This window comes from Osmia lignaria, chromosome 11 (assembly GCF_051020975.1).
Source record: "Osmia lignaria lignaria isolate PbOS001 chromosome 11, iyOsmLign1, whole genome shotgun sequence".
Lineage (NCBI taxonomy): Eukaryota > Metazoa > Arthropoda > Insecta > Hymenoptera > Megachilidae > Osmia > Osmia lignaria.
In genome coordinates, this window is record NC_135042.1 from 5,565,007 (window position 1) to 5,587,144 (window position 22,138).

The 22,138-nt window shown below is 45.0% G+C and overlaps 1 protein-coding gene across 2 annotated transcripts in view; it reads right to left on the bottom strand.

The window, feature by feature from the left end:
• Window positions 1-22,138, bottom strand: part of hh (hedgehog signaling protein) — a 40,037-nt gene that overhangs the window by 16,748 nt on the left and 1,151 nt on the right. The window contains exon 1 of one of the 2 annotated variants that reach the window (XM_034323881.2): window positions 17,538-22,101. The exons of the other annotated variant lie outside the window; for it this stretch is intronic. Within the exon in view, the coding sequence (XP_034179772.1) occupies window positions 17,538-17,921 (384 nt within the window). The 5' untranslated portion in view covers window positions 17,922-22,101. Of the gene's footprint in view, window positions 1-17,537; window positions 22,102-22,138 lie in introns of those variants that run through there. 2 annotated transcript variants of the gene reach the window in all.

Consider the following 22,138-nt stretch of genomic DNA (forward strand, 5'->3'; position numbering starts at 1 on the left):
CGGAAATATACGAAAAGTACCGTAACTGTCATTGGTATCCACGCTGCTTTACAAAGGTCCAGTTTACATGAAACATAGCGTCCCGTTATACCGACCCCCATGATTCAGAAACAAAAAGCTCTCCTTCCTAACCGACTAAGTACAACCGTCTGTCTTTCAAGCTCAACCAAAGGGACAGAGAAGAAAAAAAATAAACATTTTTATTTATCTTTATGCACGGTAATATTTGGTGGGTCGTGAGTAGATGTTGGCCTAACCAGGACTGAATTTACAGAGACCCAAAGAGCCGGACGAAACCGTGAAGACAGGGGCCAGTATGGTTTTTGCCAAGCTGTCCGGCCAACAATAAAGCCCCCGGGGCCCGTTATGACCGCTGTAAAATCTTATGGCGATCATAACGCGATCATGATGTGCATAACAGCCTCGCCCATTTCGATCCCTGCCCTCTCCTTGATCCTGTTTAGGCCCGCTCCTTCTTTCTATCCGTTGTTATTCGACATTAGCTGAACCGTGACCACCGGATGACACTAATCATCTTGATCAATCATTAAAAATAGCCTTCTCTTTGAATTTACTACAGTATCGAGCATGGTGAGTTTTCCTAGGGAATATTAACCCTCTGCGATCGAAGACTTTTTCAAGTGTAATTCTCGCTGGGTCATAAAATAAATTTAAGTCACTAATCAAAGCAAGACTGATATCTCTATTCAGTATAGATAACGAAATTATTTTCTGCAAAGGGTTAATATTTTCAAAGTTCACATTTTCTGTCCCTAATATTATTATGCATAGCAAGTGGTGCCATAAATTTCAAAATTGCTCAATTACCACCATTACTCTTGTTAATTAAATTTCCATAGCACCCAGTACTGAAATCCTTCAACCTCCTCCAATTCAACGCCCTTCGAGGTAAAGAAAAATATATCCTGTATTGCCGACTTTCGCTTGAAAGTCGACACTGCGTGGAATCGCTTTGAGAGTCTGCGAGTGTCCGAAGGACGAGAAGACGTGGAAGTATCCTTGGCGACGAGGTGAAACGAATCCGAGGATTCTGGCTGCCGGACGGAAGCGGTCGTTCCGTCTAGTAAATTTATTGGGAAGTCGTGACGGTGACGGGTCTCGGGACGGCTGTCTGCGTTAGAGTGGACGCAATCAGATTCGCGATTCTTCACGGTGCACCCTGAAAAGGGCCAACTACTGTGCAACGGGCCGGTTAAACGGTAAACACCAACTTTCGGACCTACGCCCTAAATATTTGTACGGGCCGATTAGTCGCGCGTCCGAGTGAAACGGACATTGGACAAGCCGAGTTTCTACCGGAATGCAACGGAAGAAGAAGAATTGCATTTGGAAATGTATGCGAATAGAGGAAGCGTGAAGAGGAACCGTGTCGAGTCATCTCGGTCACGGATCAAAGATTTTTCTATGAGATTTTTTTCTGCTCAAAAATGGCAATGCTATTTTATTAGTTTTCTTCTGAATAGAAAAGTTCTTGGCTTTGGAAAATTAATTCTAGAAAGAGTCTTGTAATGGCCATTCATTTTGAGAAGCTTAAAATTATTCTCAAAGAGTTAATAATAAAAATGAAATAATTTTTTGGAGAGAAATATTTTGTAGTAACTTTACGTATACCTTGTTTTGAATTTACATAAATATTACAGTAGAAGTCCTTTTCCAGTCCTCTTGCTGAGCTTTTAACTCCGCTGCCTTTATTCCCAACAATACCGCCACTGTTTTCCGTAACAAATCGTCCTGACGTGATTTACGAGGAATTTTTCAATGGACCTGGCCAAGGATCAAGTGAAAATCCAGTCGAAAACGGAAGCTCGACCCGGCGCCCTATTATGCCACCAACTGGCACGAATCCTATTTTGCAAACTAAATTCCAGGTTGACTACTGGAAAGTTTCGAAGAGAAAAGGTACAAAAGCGACCTTCGAATATCGGTCAGCTGTCCCGTGTTACAACGTTACTCTTGAAAGGATTCTTCTTGTCAGAAAAAAGAAGAAAGCATTTCGACCACTTATTTTCATGTTTTCGGTAAATTTTCTGTAAATTTAACGATAAAAGTCGATAGATTGAAAAAATCCTACAACATGCTAAATTTCCTATTTCGTCCATTTTGTATCGGTCATTAAATATTCATGCAAGCCTCGTCCCTATTCATTCAAACAAGACTCTGTCAAACACGAAAAAGAATTTACGATTATATTTACAAGAATCCCACGAAACCTGTTAACTTTCCAAGGGGAGAAAAAAAAGAAAGGTTTCAAGATGATACAGACTAATCGTAAAACGTTCGAATTCGATGAAAGACAAAGCAGGAGACTCTTTGTCGGTGCGGAAAGAACGAAGCTCTAATGTACGCTAAAACGCGCGATAAAAATACAGGAACGTTGGAGAAAAAGGAGAGAAGGCCTGATGCTTCCGGCCGATCGGCTCGTTAGCATCGTCGTGTTTCCACTCGGTGAACGATAACCGCTCGTTAACGGCGATTAAACGGCGAGCTAAACATCGTGGTGCCGCGAGACGAAACAATCCCGAAGGCACGTTGAGGCTCGATTAAAATAAACAAGCTGCTGCACACCGGCTCTCTCGTATAACCCCGAACGCCGACTTCCTTTCGTTTTGTCGTCCCCCGACGCGACGTGTTCTTACCGCGCGACACAACCGGGCCGATCGAATTTTTATTTTGACTACTTGCCGCGACCAGTAGTTCAAGCCCGGCTCCGATTAACCCAACGTCGCTCGCGGACATTAATCATTTATTCTCGTTCGTTTATTTCTCGTAGGAATTTTTAGCGGCAGCGATAATAACAATAAAAAAAACATCCGTATCCCTTGGGTAACGTTCCTCGAAACTTGGAAAACGAAGAGAAACAAATATTGAAGATTTTTAAATCCATCCGTTTGGAGTATCGGCCATCGTCCATTTCCGAAGATCCTTTCTTCCACTAAATAGCGTTTACTCGAGAAAGCAGCACGTTCCTTTCATCTTCTCCCGCTAATTCAACCGCGTTAAAACACCGAAGAAAAGGAGACGGGCGGGTTAACGTCGCCGGAGAAACACGCGAGCGGAAAGATCGGTTCGGTGATGCCTATTTAAACGGAACCCGAGGTAGATAGCGAGGGTCCCCTTTTCTAAAAAGCACACGTCGGGAGCGACACAAATTTCCGCGGAATCGCGTACGCTTTCTCTGTTCGTTGCACCGAGCGTTCTATGAACAACGTTTGTTAAAGCGTCTTTCTAGCGCGGGAAGATCGTTAAAAAGCAAATTTTGCCTGGGTACATCGGGTGGTACCCCGATATACGTACACCGGTCCCGGTCGGCGCGTGTGTAGCCTCAAAGGATGGCGAAGTAGAGGAAGAAGAGGAGGAGGAGACAGAAGAGAAAAGCGAGAGAGAACCGTGAGAGAGTCCGGTTGTTGTATGCTGGCAGGGTCGGGGGTCTTAATAAGGTGGAAAGAGGTGCTTTCGTGCTGGTGGATGCACGAAGAGGAGACCGATAGAGGGAGCCGAAGGGCGGCAGAGTTCACACCTTGCCTTGAAAAGGCGCCTTCGTGCCTTCTTCCATTCCTCTTCTCTTCTCGTTCTCTCTTTCACCCGTCTCACTCGTCCATCCTCCGCCAGCAACCTTCCAACCTTCTACTCCTCGTCCTCTTCATGTTTGCCCGCCTCGTTAACGCCTCGCGGCCACAGCGGACGTTGCACACGCAGCTATTTACCGGCCGCCTTTGGCCCTCTCCCTCCTCCAAGGTGAAGGTCTCCGCCGATCAACAACCGAACAGAACAGTTCCGAAGGGAAACCGCGAGCTTTTCTTTCCAGATGAAAAATATTTTATTTTATTTTTTTTTTTTTTCAGAAAAATTTCACAGAAAATTTAAATCCACTTCCGTGTTATTCGCGAAAGAGGATCGAGAATTTCGAAGCGATCGTCTAGTGAATTCCAACGGGAGGATCTGTCGGTGGTTGGCTCAGACGAAACAGGACGCGTCCCATCGGGCACGCGGGAGTCAAATAAATAACGTTCTTTAAGGGGAAGCATAAAGGTGCGCCGAAAGAATCTCGAATGGCCTCTTACTTCTGTTTACGTCATTTCCGTCGGCCATCCGCGGCTATTACCGTGGAACAGGATCGTGTTACGACGACCGTCTGTTAAACGCCACGACTAATTACCCCTGATCGGTCACCTCCGTGCAATTATGGATCGCCGATAAAAGAAACCATGTAACCATTCGACCCACCATCATTTTTCTACTCCATAAGAGTTATAAATTATGTAACAAAATAATTTTAGCAATTTTAACGCAAAAGGTTAAAATAACTTTGTTTAAAAAAAAACTGAAACAATTCGAAAAGCGCGTATAAGCAAGACAGACGAAATGGAGGAAGAATATTGGAAGCGGTCGGAAGAACCGGTGGTGGCCCGATGGTAGCGACCACGGACGCGGAGAGTTTCGCGCACAGGGTACAAGAAAACCATTAGCAGCCGCCATCGTTGGGGCAAGAAGTTAAATTAATTACCGGGGTTCGCAAGGCAGCCTGTCCACCTGGAGACAGCGCGACGGACAACGACAAGGAGAAGAATCGGGGAAGGGGTAAACGGGGTGGGCACCGCATGCCACGGAGCATTCCAGTGCCGTCCGCGCCCGATGACTCGCTTCGAATTAGGACGACACGAATAAAACTGAGGACCCCGGAGATCGAGGAAAAACCGTCCCACGGGACCAGGCGGCATCGCATCGTGGAATTCCAAGTCCGTGTATCCTGCCTCTTACCGCGAAAAATACGTCCGCTTTTTAGAAAGACGATCGCGATCCAGAAACTTGGAGAACGCGACCCCTCCGACAGGACCACCGGTCTTTCGACGCGATTTTTCCACGGATTCCACCCGGCGACATTGTTGTCCAGTGTGAAATCGATCCACGATGTTCGGAGGATGAGCACTCAGGTATTTATGTAGAAAAAGGGGGGGACAAATTGCTGCGTGCTTTCTTTTTACTCCGCGATCCCTTTGATCGTGAATGGGATACATACTCCTTTTGGAATTTATTATATCTGCGATCGCGCTGGAATCGTGATCGTTATTTTTAAAGCTGACGATTCTAATTAATGGTAAAGTTGTCATAGAAAGATCTCTGAAAATGATGTCCACTGCCTTGTAGAGTAAACAGAAGAATTTCCTCGAAGAATCGACGAAATTCGAGAACAGATTACTTACGAGATTTCAAAGAATTTAGCTAATTTCTTATCTGTCGACCGTACGGTTATCGATGACGAAACGACGGAATGAGAAAGGTTCGAGCGCAAATATCAATATTTGATCTGTTTCTTCGGGGAACGGTTAATAGAGAAGCACAGACGGGGTATCGTTTAATAAATCTTCCATGGTTCCATTGAAAGTGTCCGTTTGCTCGGAAGAATGTAAATTTAACGGATTCCACGGATCGGTCGCGGAAGGAATTTGATAACCGAGAACGACGATGGACTTCGAAGTCATCTTCGAACAAATTACCGTGCATTGGATTCCTACCGATGTTATCGAGGATCTTGAGGAGTCCGATGATACCGGATAGAAGCATTCTTGGATTAGGTATTCACGTGGGAAGTGTGTTCTTGATACATCCGACGAGCAAGTGTCGGATTATATCGGTCCATCTAACGGAAATTTTCGATATCAACCCTTTCGCAATATTTCTACACGAAATAAGATAATTTCGTTGAATTTTATCATATTCATTGGTGTGTTTTCACCGTGGATGGTTCGATTTTGAAAGAGATAAAGCGAAAAAGAATTGGCAAATGAAAGAAAGATCCTCTAATTTAATATCGTTTGTCTACGATGAGTAATCGGTGGTATCTTCAAAGACAAATAACCACGTTCCCTGGTCAGCGTAGGCGTCGACTATGGGGGTAGCACGGTGAAGAAAAGGATGAGGAGGACGAGCCACGAAAGTGACGGAAAATACGAGACGAGCACCGCAAGAGGAAAGATTTAATACCCTTAATCATCGACTGTTACCACGATCTCGCTGTGAAGCCGACTAACTATATACCTGAAAGCGATCTGGAGGAACCGAAAAGAAAAGAAGAAATGGAACATTGTAAAAAATACGACGGTGAGATTCGATGTTCGATGGTGCAATGAAATTTTTCTGCAAAATTTATCGTACGAATTTGACAAGAAAATAAATACACTAATCACCGTTCTAATGACGAACGTTTCTTTGATCGAACCTCCATGTCTGAATCAAATATGGAGGTGGAAGATTCGGGTGAAAGACGAAGGGGAATATTGTGTAGGTTGAAAAATACTAATTCAAAAAGGGGAGGAAGAAGAAGATAGAAGGAGAAAGAGGTAGACGCGAAGGGAAGTGGTCGGTTGCCGCCCCATTAATTAACCGCCCCTCTTCTACTTCCCCTCCCGTGGCTCCTTTCCGTTCCATCAAGGGCGCAGCCATTCACAGCTTGCTACGCCGATATTCTCTGCCCCTCTTTCTCTGTCCTCGCCTTTGGCTTTCCACCGTCTAACAACCACGGATACGTTGGTCGAATACCAGCGGGATACTTCGAACGGCCGATTAATTATATCAAACGAGCCCAAACGGAGAAAAAGGGATTTAATTACGAATTACCCGCAATTACGCGGCTAATCGACGTGTCGACTGTGAAACGGGACACGTACGAAGCCGAAGTTCCGTGATCGCTCTGGTAAAACTGGTCCCCAAGATTTTCAATTAATCGGTGAAAAACATAGACCGGATAGAAATGGAGAAATATTTCGCGAACGGATACGAGATAAGTAAAGATGCTGAAGATTTAATGCCGTTACGTACGGTGCTACGAAACCCAGGGATATGTACATAATATCCCCGGGTCGAGCCATATCGGTGAGGACGATTACACGGCGTGGAAGCCATTGTTGTCTTCCTATGGAAATTAATTGAATGTATTTGAATAAGCGCGTTGTTCGCCGCTTGTTCCTACTTGCCCACCTACGCCGAACACGCGCGAGACATAAACTGAGACCGTGATCGAATCTCTACAGGACGATTCAAATTGGCCGCTGGCTTGTATCGCCAACAAATTTCATCGGGATCGTGTTCGAAAATTTGACTAACGATCGAATATTAAAAGAACGATGAAATTTATAAAAGGCTAGGTAAATTGAAATAGGGCTTTCGTGCAGTTTAGAAATGTTTCGGAAATCGTTTTATGCTAAACGGGTTATACATTCTCGAACACGTTGTATAACGATCGTATAATGCAAATACTTGTGCACGCTACGTGTCCGTACGCATACTTGGTCCAGGACCCTCAGGCCATAATGCATTGCAACAGATAGGACATTGTGTTACTGCAAGGGCCGCTGCTTCCAACGGCTGCAACTGCCTTCCGTACAATGCACAATAGGCTTGTACCGCTTATTATACAGTTATTTGTTTATTTATTAACCGCGGTCCGCGCTTTATGCCGCTAACAAGATCCATTGATCGAGTCGGTTCGAATCTCTACCCTTGATCCTCGGGGATAGAATCGAAGGGAGAAACCAGGGTGCGCCCTTTAAAAATATCGAGCGAACCCTTCGCTATTCTAAGATTCTAAGGCAGGGGTAGGCAAATAAATAAGAAATTAAAAGTTTAAAATTTTTTTCGGAACCCCGGTCGCGATATTACATCACTGTCAAAGTTAAAAAACAATTCGACGTTCTAATAATTTAGTCTTTTTTTTTCATCCCTGATCTAACAAAGGATTTTTCTCACTTTTGAGAAAATCCTAATTACCCAATGGATCTTCCTTAAAGTTTTTCATCAGAATTTTGATTAGCACCATCGGCATTTTATTTCTCAGAAATCGCTCCTTAATCCCTCGATTATTATCGGTGCTATAATTCGGCGCGAACGCGCTAAACGTAGCGAGAATTGCATTAACACGTCCTCCACGGAAGCGAGTAGTAGCATTCAAGATGGTAACCATCGAGGAGAGGCGATAAACGATGCGCAGAAGGAACGCGAAGAAGTGTCGCCGTCCGACACGGAGCGTATGAATATCAAATTCGAGATCGAGCGCAATTTGCGAGTGTTAAGGTGGAAAATAAAGCAACGAGTTCCGAGCAAATTGCTCGGATGACTTCCCCTCGTCGAGGCATCTTCGCCATAACTCTCGGGATGATCAGTATCACGATCGGCATCCTTCTCGACACCGTCGAATTAATAATTTCCTCGGGATGGTAGGGCGATTCACGAAAATTCAGCGGAATTCAGCTGGATAATGAATTTTTACGAGGTAACCTCGCAGCCGGTTATTACACTCGTCCCATACCCTGCCACGATCACAAGTTGATCCTTCCGTCAACGAAATGATTCTCAGCCGCGCTGTGTGTCGCGATAACGTAACAGAGTGATTTTTTTACGGTTCCGTATAATGGTATTACGAACATAAATATCGATCAAAGGATCGATCGTCATCTCTCTGGTTACGGAACGATCTGTTGGCTACGGGTGTAGGAAATTTGCAAAATTAACCGAGGTATGCGGCGATAATGGCAAGAAATTGATAAGTTATACGAGGAGGAGGCGACATCGATGACCGACGAGCCGATTGCCGTGGCGGTAGAAGAAGAAGAAGAGGAGAAACAATAAGAAGGATAAGAAAAAAGATGAAGAAGAAGAAGAAGAAGAAGTAAAAGCACGAGGGCTAAAAGGAAGACCAGCCAGTGACGATCCTTTCCCACGTCGGTCATCGTCGACCTCAAACTGGTCATCGGATCCCCGCTCGCAACGGGAGGAAGGAAGTGGTCGAGAAGATCGTTTTACAACGAGCACCGTCCCATATTTTGCAAAACTTTCTTCTCCGTGGTCTACCCCATTCACGACAATGACCTCGTGGAACGTCGTTCACCAGCGCGTTTGACAAATCGTTAGCTAGCCTTCTCCTCGCCTTATCGTTCCTCGAATACCATCTATTTCATATTCTATTCACTTAAAAGTGTAACAAGTCAAAGAGAATTTGACATTTTTACGAAATATCTGCGCTTTCACCAGGCTATTATTTATATCCTACTCTTATTATTCCACAAGAAATCAGCCTGGATCCGACCAACTCTAATGGAGCTCGAGAAGATCCTTCACTCTCTAATACCCCGAGTCTAGCTTAGAAACCATGAAATCTGTTGGCCAGTGCATCACGCGTTCCGCGAGCGGACAGAGAGAAATCGCTCGCTCGACGTGACAGCCAACGACTGATGACGGTCTTTTGGAACCGCTTAAAAATGCCGGAGAACCATCGCTGTTTTAGCTCTCGGCATTGCAGCAATGGGAGAAGAAACGATGAAACCGTTCGCCATTGATTTTTTTTTTTTCGATAGAAGGGTGTTACCGTGACCCATGATTTCGAGTACTGGAAGATGATGGAGGATTTTTACGATTCGAGGTCTATGGTGTAATGGCGATGAAGTCGTCGGGAGGCGATTCGAGCAAGGATCCGACGTTAAGGGAGAACGGTTGGCAAGCGGCTCCGCCATAGGGACGAGAAACGCCATGACGTTCTTTTGACCCGTTTGACCCGATGCACACTTCTCACGATGCATTATGGCGGCCGCCTCGAGGCCCTCGGCCCTTCCTTCATCCTTTCCCCGTTGAAACTCGGTGGACCAACCAGATTACGTCCCTCTCTTTCTCTTTCTTCTTTTCCCTTAACTCTCTGCTCCTCGCTCCGTCCTCTTTCCGTACGCTTCTTCCTCTTCGTCGCCTCTTTATCCCTCTTGTTCTCACCGTATTATCCCGCGTATAATCGAACATGCTGCCAGAGAAAGAAACGACCAGGATCGAGCAGGTAAAAGGTGCAAGCGAAACGGAGACGAGACGAAACGATACCGAGACCGCTTTCGCTTCGTGCTCCTTTGCTCTCTATATACGCATCCTGGTCTGCGGTTTCTACCTTAAGCACCGTGCACATCGAACCGACTGGCCCGACCGAAACCTCTCGATCGATGGACAACGGAAATTGCGATCATATCCGGTTGCTCCTTTACCAGTTCCCTTCATCGACCGCCAATGCTGGGCGTTTCTTTATTTCTTCATTTTCGTCGAATTTTTAGGGATTACTTCAACCCTTTCGTTAATAAAATTATAATGACCCAGAGAGAGAGACGAATGACAAAACAGTGAAACACAATACCCGATCGGAGGGAACAGAGAAGGGTGCGCGTCTGAACCGAGCCGCCATTAAAGGATCGCATCGTTCAGCGGGTAGCAAGCGTATAATTGCTTCTAAACGCGGTGTAAAACTGTTTTCGTCGTGAAATTCCGAGCTGTTTTAATTAAAAGCCGACTCCTGTCACGAAATAAAGAAACGAGGATAAAAGAATGATGTACTTAGCGAATCGTTCGCCGTTGTTCTCCATTTGTTCACCTTGGGAAACGAATGGATTTACAATTCGTACGAAAGATTTTATTCGCTGCAACCCTGATCACGCGGACAAAGGTCACGAGAGATCGAGAGGATCGAAAGACAAAGGAGAAGGGAGGAAAAGAAGGGAAGAGAAGTCACGAGGAGGCAGCGATTTGTCGCTGTAAACGCATGAACGATCGCATCGGGGTTAACGGAGGTAACCCCGACGTCCAGCCGGAGGAAACAAATGCCCATGGATTTACGAGGTTACGGCTGGGAAGATAACGGCGCGGTGGAGAAGAAGCGTAAAGGCAGGATAGGTAGCCGGGCGATGCGGGCATTTTAAGAGAGGAACGCTAATCCACCGAGGGCATTAGTAAAACGCGGCACGGACCAAGGGGCAATAAGTTAGCCGTCGAAAGTACGCGAGCCACCGACCGTTTTCACCATCCGCCGCGATATTTATCGAGTATCGATTCTTTTCACCCGTGGACCGGTTCGCTTGATCGATCGCCGTCCAGCAGAAACTGTGACCCGGATCATTCGTACAATCGACGAGGATGTACCGATCTGTTCCTGGGGCGCGAAACTCGAATTCTTCGGGGTATATTTGACGCGTTAGGAGGGGCGGTAGAAACGGCGCGGAAGTTTATGCAAATGCATTTTTAGAGAAATAGATGAAACAGTTTTCATTTTGCATATTGCATATATCTTGTTCACAAATAATGTAGGAAATTTAGGAAATGAAAATAATATGAAATATAAAATTAAACTGAAATGGGGACTCTCTCCATGGTCCGCCGTCCGAGGGTTAGCTAATATAATTCAAATGCTATACCTGCATAAACCGAGTTAATATCGCTGCAAAATACGATCGTATTTCAACTGAAATTAAAATTAAGAACACAAAGACCCTGTAACAATAACTGACCGTATAAATCAAGCTAAGAACAAAAGCCAGTGCGATAAACGTACGCAATCGAAGATTACAGTAATATCAAGAATAAGGACACGATAATATCCAAGTCTTAAAAAAGAAGTCGAAAGCAACCGCGATCGGATCTTTGTTCGAACAAAATTCACGGCTTGAAAGATTCCGCCTCAAGCAACAATTAGTACTTATTCGAAGCAGAAACTTCGAACCGGACGAAAGAAATCGAAGGAAACAAATGTGACGTTGGCCACTAATTACCATGGGTAAACGGTACTTGTCCCGCGATATTTCACAGCTCGTGGAACACTCATAAGTCAACGGCTGACACCGAACAGAAGGTAGATCGATTCGAAAGCAACGATCGTGGCTCGTGCCTCGGTTATTTCAAAGCCGGCCTCCTGACATTTAAAGTACCTTTTTCACGTGACAGCAAAGTGACACTTTCGTGACAAGAAATATCATGACTTCTGTCTCTTGTGAAACTAGAAATCCAGGGGGGGTTGATGACTGATGAAATTTAGAATTTTCATGAAAAAATATCAACGCGGTTCAGCGACAGCATTGCTGAAACAGCAATTAGTTGTCGCTTGCAAACACACCTTTAAACACGAGCTAGCTAGAATTCGCATCGATCAAGATCGCGTCGATCGGGACGGTTTAAGCGCTTATCGGTTAACGCGAGAAATCTCTCGCGGTCCCGTTGCCAACGCGTTACGCCACGCTGATAAATCGTCGTGCGATTGTCCGGCGAACAACCGCACGACGGTGCACCTATCCACTTGGCAGTGAGGCCAGAAAATAAATATAGCTGGATCGCGCAATCGCTTGTATTAAACGGACGTCATAAATTTTCACGCGACCGACCCGCCAGTCGTCATCCCGAGGCTCGACCGCAGTCCGCCTGATGCACGCTCCTTTTTAACTCTCCTATTGCGCAAAGCCAGTTATTTGCCGCGATCACTCCTGCACGCTGTTTCGTGCAATTAATAAGATTTCTTTTTTGAACTTAAACCCTGATGCGATCGCGGCGCGATTAATAGAGTTTCAATTAAACGATGGAAAGCTAATTAAAAATGGCACTTTGAAAAGGTGGTTCGAAAAATTGATTCTACAATTTATTTTCAGCTCGTTAAGAAAAATTAACGTTCCAAGCGTATCGTTCAGCATAAATCAAGGGGGAATACAAGAGTTGATTCGATTTATCTCCTTTTTGCCCTGAGTAAATGTATTTTACGGTACTTACATCGAATAGATGTTCAATTTCCACGGTGTACGTAGTAAAAGTGAAACGATCGTTCGAAGGATATTTCATGGCTGGATATCGCGAGTATCTAAGTCCTAATATTCACCGTCAACCTGTTGTGTATACGATCATTTAAATACTCCAACCTCGTAAAGGTTAATTGTAGATGCTTTTGTGAAACTTATGATTCATTCTAACGACACCGGCAGGTTCGTGTAATAAAGAGAAATACGTATACATAAAACGTTTCTTGGACGGAGTTTTGCTTGCAAACAGACTCGGCTAGCACGCGAATGGGAAGCCAGAAAATATTGACAAATGAAGGCATTCCTGGTAAATAATGTTTTGAAACGAAGCGTTACTTTATGCAAGAAATGATATTTTGCAATAATTGTGGGAAACGCGAGACAGTGTCCCGATCGTCTGACATTTTACCGTAAGCTGGAACCAGTTTTCGATAGTTGCCGCATTAAATCTACTATATACTTTCCAACGTTGGATATCTAAATAACAAGATATCCGATATCGTAAAAATATTATTGCTTGCGTTTAACGATAACTAATAGACGTAAGAACAAGAAAAAAATTGTCAATTGCTTCACGCTTTGACGACCGACTGCTAGTACATATATTAAATATCATTTAGAAATTAGTAATTTTATAGTACCTATCAAGAAGATTGAACATAGAAATTATATCCGAAGACTTTGTTTGCATAGAGAATTTGAAAATTAGATACGCGTTCATTTTCACAATACCAGTCAACTTGTTAATCTATTTTAATATACTCCTTCACTGACAATAATTACACGATAAATTTCTTCTTTTCCAATAAAAAAAAAAGGGCATTATTACTCTTCTGAATTTACGCGCGAAGGGGTCGCACGAGGTAGCTCGCTAAATTTATACTTAAGAAGCCCATCGGTGAAAAGAACTCGAGAAACCCGGGGATACTCGAAGGATATTAAAGTATCGATAATTCAAATAGAGGATTAACGCAATAAATACACCTTTCTCTCGTTACTTTCTCTCTCGGTTAACGATAATTCGAAACATTTTTAAGGATCAGACTCGGGCTCGGCGAGTTTCGAATTGCCTCTGTTCGCTGACGTTTACCTTGACTTTGCTTCGATCGTTTCTCGATGCTTCGAGAACGATAACGTTCTCGACGACGTGGTACGATCATCGTCGACTAGCTGCACCGGGTCAGAAACGTATCACGTGGCGCCACGTGCGCCTATCGAGTTACCAGGTTGGTCATTGCCCGTCATCGGACACCCGTTACAAGTCACTGCCAGTCGATGCAGTCTTTTTTTTTTTTTTTATTTATCTCGTTACCGTCAGTTTGATTATTATGCAAATATTCAACAAATAAATGTAATTAAAGTTACATAGATAAAAAAAAAAAATGTGTCTGATTACTACCCTTTCTTCCTGCCATCAAAAACCTGACATCAGCATCAAATATACTAAAGAAGTTTGTTACAAATTCAAATTTTCCACAATTTATTTGCAACGCGTTTAAAAATCAATTTTATTCGTTACAGGTAATTAACTCTTTGCATTGGAACAAAAGGAACAATATAATTGACAGATGATATCGAATACCGTTTCATTTATCACCGAGGACTTTCTCACGGTAAAGAGCGATCGGGACCCTATTCGGGGGTTAAGAAGATCGATATCAAGAAATCGGAAGATCCTCGGGCACCGAGGGTAAGAGACGAGGAGGAAGAGGAAGAGAAAGAGGGAACGGGAAGAACGAGTAGCACGGCCATTAGGTTTATTTGCCGTAATTGGGGGAGCTTTAACGCGCCAAACCAAACACCGGTTATGGCCACCATAAACCTACCCACAATCACTTAAACCCGGCGCACGGTACGCGCTTTTTCCCCTATTTATTCCGCGCGACCGCCGTTCCTAGCCGCGATCACCAGGACAACCGCGACGAGCAAGAGGATGAAAAAGGTCCAAGGAAAAGTTCCGCGCTCCTATCTGTCTTCCTTTCGTATTACGCCCATTTTGAAAATATTTTCCTGGGAAAATATATGAATTAAACGCTTTCTGTTAATAAATCAAATTGGATCGTTTCTTATAAAAAAAGAGACAGGCGTGTAAATCAACGACGGAAGAATTGGATTTTCGAAAACGACTGAAAGGCAGAAAAGTTACATTATTCATTGCACTTAAATTTGTCGGTGAACCCTGCTAATTAGGGTACCGTCATTTTACGATCGTCTCGCGACACGAGATTCATGCTGACAAAACACGGCGTTAACGAGCACGCCGGCAATTCAGCGACGGGTACCATCTCGCTGCGGAGACATCGACGCCCGGAGACGCACGATTCCATCTGTCCGCTCGAGGAACAAAGTATACGATGGAACTTTGACTGATTTTCCAAAATTAAGAAAATTTTCTTGGGCTGACCTTTATACACGGTGCAAAGCAAATCTTGAAATAATATTTGGACGAGTGAAACCACAGTCGCGAACGATAGTTTCGGCGCCGGTTCAATGTTCATCCCCCCGGGTGTGTCGATAAAGCCTATGAGTTTTGCAAAATGCGAGTAAATAGCCGATGCTTTCTTTATCTACTTTCAATAAAAATAAAAGAATTCATAATTAGGGGAATGAATAAATTGATCCAAAGTTGATAGAAAATTTAAAGATCGCGACTTCTAATACACCCTCGGTGCAATTAAACGAAAGAATCTTCGTTAAATGACTAATATCAATTTACGCATTGTTATCTTGATTACATAGAGTGAAAGCGGGATTCGTATTACGTATTTTTTCCTGTGGTAAGCAGCGAGCGAGGCTGGAAGAGGGATGGTTTACGAGCGGAAACCGGCCCCGCGCCGCCCTTTTGTTCGCCGCATCACCAAACGTGGGACTTACAAATTGGAATACAACGGGCCAAGAGTTAGGAGAATCGTTTCACGCTTCGCGGGGGCGCCAAGTGGAAGGCAAACACCGATAAAAACTGCATGAATAAAGCACTAATGGAACTTCTATGGACCGGGAATAAACATCGAAGAAGAAGAAGTAGGAGAAGAAGAGACTAAGGTCCGCGAACAAGAGTGTGGAGAGGCACAGGTGGTGACAACAGGAGATCCCTGTTTTTCCTCTTCCTTTATCCTTTCAACCTTACTAATCGCTTGAAAATGGAGATTCTTCTCTGCGACGAAAACGTCCGTCAATGGGAAGATTGTTAGAGGAGAGATTTTTCAAACGTTTCGCATTCAATACGGAGAATGTGTACATTTGAAAATTCTAAAGTCAGAGTCAAATAAAATTGCTATTAGAATTTTTCATTTAACATTTTCTTCTTCTCTTTCAATAGAGGTAATTTTGCGAAGCACGATGACAGACGATTAATTAATGGCTGTGTAATAAATTGCTGTTTACTTAATCCCAGCGTCACTAAATCATAAAGTACTTTGCGGTAATAAATCTTATCCTTCTATTCGAAAGAGAAAAAGCAAGTAAATATCTAAGTAAAAAATTTCAACGCATTACCAACAAACCAATTTGTCAATATAATAAAAACGAAGAATTATTAAATTTATCAAAACATCCTTTGAATCGTAAAAAGGGTAATGAAAATATTGAAATAAATTATCGAGCAAGAGGAAGAGCCTGTTAGACGGCGCGGTATCGCGTGAAATCCTACGATGTGATTCGAGTTTCAGGTATTGATCCTCTGCACGCGAAACGTATTCAGAAGCGATCGAGGCTCTTATCGGGTGGATAGCGTTTCACGTGAATCACCTGCGGACGTTTAACGAGCTATAGTAGCTAATTTGTCATACGGCCACGGAGCGAGGTGACACGCGTTGAAGTAATAACACGCGTAGCTGCAGTTAACGCGCCCGTCAACCATGCGCTTTCAAACGAGAAATGCAATCAATCTCTCGTTCAATCGACCATCCTATGAGCCTTATAACATTCTAATTCGCCGTGAATCCTATGACGGAGAACAATTCTTGCGAATCATGCTCCTCGAAAATGTCGCCGACAACGACAATCGTCTTAATCATCCAAGAGTCTAGATGACTTTTAACGTTGTCTAATCGTCAATAAAATTGATTTATATCGTAGGATTACTAATACGAGATTACGGTAAATATTTCATCATTTCCATTCGTCGAATTTTTGATCTCTTATCGATAGCTATTAATCATCGATCAAAAATTTCTAAGTTATTTCATTGATAAAATAAACACGATTTTTCCTTGACCATGACGTTTCCCTCCCGATGATGCACCATGTTCCCATAACGTTTCCCAAGTACGCGATACATCAACCGACTGAATAACCAAACTTCTTGTCACGGAGCACACCGGATTTCTATTCCCGCGCTATGTTCGAAAAGCATTCGCGTATTGTTCACGTGTGAATCAGCTAACTATTATCGGAATCGAAACGTAAAGGTCACTGACTGCCTCGTCTTTCTAGAATCCTCTAGACAAGTTCCCTACTCCTACGTGCGGAGCAACGCGTTCCCCTAAGTAAATCCGACGCCCTAACTTCTAGCAAGTTCAACCATTTTTAAGTTACCATTAAATTGACAAATCGATCGATGCCAGAAAAAAAGTAGCGTCGCCTCTCTGATGATTCATCGGCGAGTTCCTTCAAGGACGACAATCTTTATCGTAGATTGACGCACTTCGGTAGCTTTATCGGTGACAACGAGTTGCCGTAGAAGTTTCGAACGAAAACACCCTAGCAGTGATGACTAGTTCGAGATATCGTAACGTGTACGCTTGCAATTGGGATATCGTGAAGTATACGCGATAGATTTTTCTTAGGTTCTTTCAAAATCAAACACTGAGGTGCTACCCTCTATTAAAGCCGACGTTGCACCCAAGTGTACTCCTAACGTAGGTGCAACGTAAGCTTGCGAAAATTCTGAAAGACTTGGAAGGAAAATGAAGAGCAATTAAATTTTTAACGTTCTGTCACCTGTGTCATCAGTCGATCCGCTCCAGTGCCCTCCTCATCCTTGAAGATGATGTCGGCATTGTAGTTGGGCACCAGGTCTCGGAACCTGGAATCATGCCTGGACACTCGACCCTCGCTAAGCCCGCTGGCTGGCAACGTGTTTTCACTGACATTCGGCACATGCTGCTTGAACACCAACGGCGTGAGTTTCCGTAGGATCGGACGTCGCCCGCCACCCCTGCCCGGTCCGCATGCCAAGACGAGACCACTATTATCCAACACCGGTAGCCAGAGACAGAGTATCAGCATGAACACCTGGAGTAGCGAGGGTGTCGTTCCTCGCCTCCTGAGCGCGCAGTGATGGCTCGCCTGAAGGCCGCGACGACGATGATGATGGTGCACCATAATCACGTGGCTCTGACTCGAGGACGACCCTGCCTGCTGGTCACTGGTCGGTGATCCTCGTGTACGCGGACCTTGCTGAGCCCGTCGGTTGTCGAGCACGTCGACGGTACCACCGAGTTCTCACCACCACCACCACCACCACCGCCGCCGGCTATCCTCCTCCTCCACGGCTGACAGAACGACGATGACCTAGACGACGATGACGACGACGTCGACGACCACGACGACGACGACCACGACGGCGACGCGGACGTCGAGCAGCCGGTCCTTCTTCTCCTCCTCTTGCCACTGACCTCACTCACGCTTAACCATAACCAGGGCATCACACACCCCCCCTTCGCGCACTCTTATCACCGTTGTTGCGATCGTTGTAGCTGGCGTCTAATCCACCCACCCGCGAAAGCTAAGAAATATCGGCGGATCAACCGGTGTGTTAATCGGCACGAAACGATCCACGCCTTTTCCTTTAATCACTACTCCGACTCTCCGAAGGAGATCTCCTTCTCCCCCGATCCTCCCTTCCTCGCTACTACTTATCAGTGTCGTTACGTCAGGATACCGATACCAAGTTTTCTATACCGATACGATGCTTCATCCATCGACGCGTACATGCTTAAAGATCGAAAGGGGAACCATCACCGAGATATACACCGTCGAGACGCTTCACCCACTCTTCGAAACGAAGATTCACCGGACCGCGGTTCTCCAAGATCGAATCTGAACTTTGTTACGCCGTATGTGAATCGTGGATTTTGAATGATCGACTATTTATCGAGATGTAACACCCGATCGACCTGACTCACTTGACTGAACTCGATATATGCCCGAGCAGCAGTCCGGAAGCTCTGTTGCGCACGTTTTCCGGACGAGTCAGTGGTGGGAAATGCGGGATGGGTTTCGTGTGGGTACTCTGCGTTGTTCCTTTGGCCTGGTCGGGGTCCAGGGTGCCCCTCTTCCTGCCCCCACCAAGGTGGCCAACGGGCAGCCGGGCCGCTGGTGCTGGTTACCAGCTAAGCTGCTGGCCCCCGTGCAGCTCTCACGGCCTCCGAACGTGGTGGTGGATGATCCTGCCCCCCCCCACCACCACACTGGCCCTCCTGGTTCACCTTTACTGACGTCACCGGGCCTCTCGACACTCCATTGGTCGGGGCGGGGCGTGCACGAGGTAAACGAGGACAGGTGTATCGCAACAGACAGGGAGGAAAGAGAGAACTTAACTTCAGAGGGCGAAGGGAGAGGCTTCGAAAACCTTTTTAGCTTTCTCCTCGTTCGATTCGGTTTGATCGAGGTCGTACCCTCTCTTTCGCTCTTTCCCTTTTCTATCCTCGCCTCTCTTTCCAATCTTTTCCGTTTCTTCGGCTTCTTTGCCGCACAGACTGTCCTTCTTCCTTCCTTTTACGTTGTCCCACCGATCCCCACCTAGCGCCTTCGATTCATCCTTCCTCTTCGTCCTTTTCCTTGTCCTCGTTGTCGTTGTAACAACGTTTTACCTTGTTCCTCGCCTCACGGGTTCTCCCCTCGAGGAAAGATTTGCCCGCGTCGGATCGTGGGTACTCCAAGTGTACCAGCACGGTCGCCCGAGTTGCGCCAAGATTCTCAATGACCGTCTCTACCCCCGGGGCGAGCGCGCGAGTACCCTGTACGCGTCGAAACGTGGGGTGGGTTCACCTTGACTTCGCTACCCGTCAAGTTTCGCTCTTCTTTACCATTCCTCCTCGCTCCACCTTTGCTCGATTACCGCTTTTCTCGCATTCCTACCCTGTGTCTGCTGCATCGAGCCTCCTTCTCTATTTCTCCTCAAACGCGACGACGGTACTATGTATCTTTCTTCCCCCATCTTCCGCAGGTTAATCCTTTAGCAGCACTAACCCACTGATGTCTTTTTTAAAAACGAACTCTCGACGGTATCACTTATAGAGTAAGGAATTGGAGCAAAGCTTACAGACCGATTCTCGCGACGCGATATCGGGGTTAAACCGTGGCGCTACGTTTATCCAGGTAATACTGCTACACCTGGCGCGATCGCGATGATAAAAGATACGCGCGTGGTTAGAAATTTGAAGGCGAGGTACGCGACGCGAGCGGTGGCAAGCGATGAAACGTCACCAGCCACAGCTATGAGCCAACTGATACGAAAGTCCAAGTCTACCGAAGGACAAGGCGGGAAGGGACGAGCCCACGGTCTACCAAACTGTTCCGAGTTTACCGATAATAAACATCTTTTGTGAATAAGCGGCCCGGCCGCCCCCACTCCGTGGGCCAACGGCAATCTATCAATGACACGTCTGAATTTACATGGTATAAACAAAATGGGGCTCCTTGAAATTCCGCCAGCGAGCCGCATTGTACTTGAAACGAGAAAAAGCCTTTCTTCGCGCGAACAAGATCGTTTCACCGTTCCAGTTTCCATTGATTGCTAATATTTATGTAACAGTGGTACTGAATGAAACGAGAAAGTCATTCACAGATGTTCCGCATTTTTCTTCTATTTTTTCAACCTGAATACGAAGGTTCTTATCTTTACGAGGAAATAACACTTTGTGTAATACATCGCAACTGTTACACGATACGATCTCATACTTCAAAATTACAACTTTATCAAAATCTCTTCGATACCTAAATACACGTGGTGGAGTGATTTTTATACCACCTCGAAATATTAAAATTGTATCCACCTATTTCAATCAATACCATTCATAGATCCACGATGTAGATGTTTATATCCCACCCATTAATTAATTAATTAAATGGTTTCTTTTTAATTTGTTCAATTTTATAAGAATAAAATTTTTCTGCAACATGGGTTTCTTTATTGTCTAAAATTCCGTGCCTCAAAGAGTTAAATAATAAGAATAGGATTAAATTAAGTACGTGCTCGAATGCCTTCATTAAAAACAGCTTCAATAGCTACAATATTAAAGAACGCGCAACAATATCGGCTTTCAAAATAACCAAGCAAGCGGAGGCAAAGACGAGAGCCATACTAGAGATTAGTCTAACCCACGTAGATAAAGACCGTTCGCCAAACAAACCGTGTTGACAATTCGAGTAGCGTTCCGGATGGTACGTAACACGCGTCGACATCTACAGGATTCCCGAAAGAAAGGAAAAGTTTGAAAGTGGAAAAACAATGGTTAAGTTTCGCGTATCGTGGTACACGAAGGGCAGAGAATTACGATCGGAACAGAAAGTATAAAACGTCGCTCGTTAACGAAGCGCCGATGCCAGAATCGCTGAAACTCGCCGGTAATAAAAGGCGACGAGTATTTGCGAGCTGTAAACATCCGTGGAACGCTACTCCGGAACATTTCATAATCCTGTTACGAGGCACTTGGACTTTTGTGGCGGTTGTGCTCGCTCGTAGCGGAAATAAAATTCGAGGTGCGAGTAATAGCGCGGCGTTGCCGTGCCGTCGGCCGCCATGATGGGACTTAACCTCAAAACTTGCAAAATACGTTAAATTAACGAAATAAGAATCAATTTGCATCATTCGATAATTATAGTTACTTGTAACGCTACTGTTTGTAATTTTCTTTAATTAAAGTCTAATTATCCTCAAAGTAAACGTGAATCTTAAATATTCCCTATCACAGAAACCCCAATATCCCTATATCCGTTAAGTTTCTATAGGGTCCTAATGATTGCAATAACTATTGCCTCTATTTCTGAAAAAACAATGGGATAGGATGCCGCGCGACGCCACCATTGCACCTCAAGGAGCAGCATCGCAGGCCAGGGTGTCCCTTTTACAAAGTAACACGATCCAACGGTGGAACCTACGTCGGCTGAAGAAGGTAACACCGGTCGGACAGAGGTCCGAGTGGCCCTTTCGCGTAATGGACGGCTCAAATATTTATCATCGGCCGCGTAATTTAAGGTGCGTTTAGCAAACGGAAGACGACGCGAGGGAAAACAAACAAGTCAGGGGCGGTGTAGGATCCACGTCGAGGTGGAGAATGGGAGGAAAAGGGAGGACGGGCGAGAGTTAAAGGGTGAGGAAGAGGTGGAGGCGAAAGGAGCAGGAAAGACAAGGAGACAGTGGTAGTGTGGCAGGATAAGACAGCGAGGATGAAGGTAGGGGAGAGCCTGTTGAAACAGTGGAGGCGTAAGAGAGACGAGGCAGAAAAGGAGAGAGGTAGAAAGAGTAGCTCAAAGGAGGCCGCCGCGGGCCCCAGAGGGCTCTGTGAGAAGGCACAAACCCCAATAATAGCACCAGA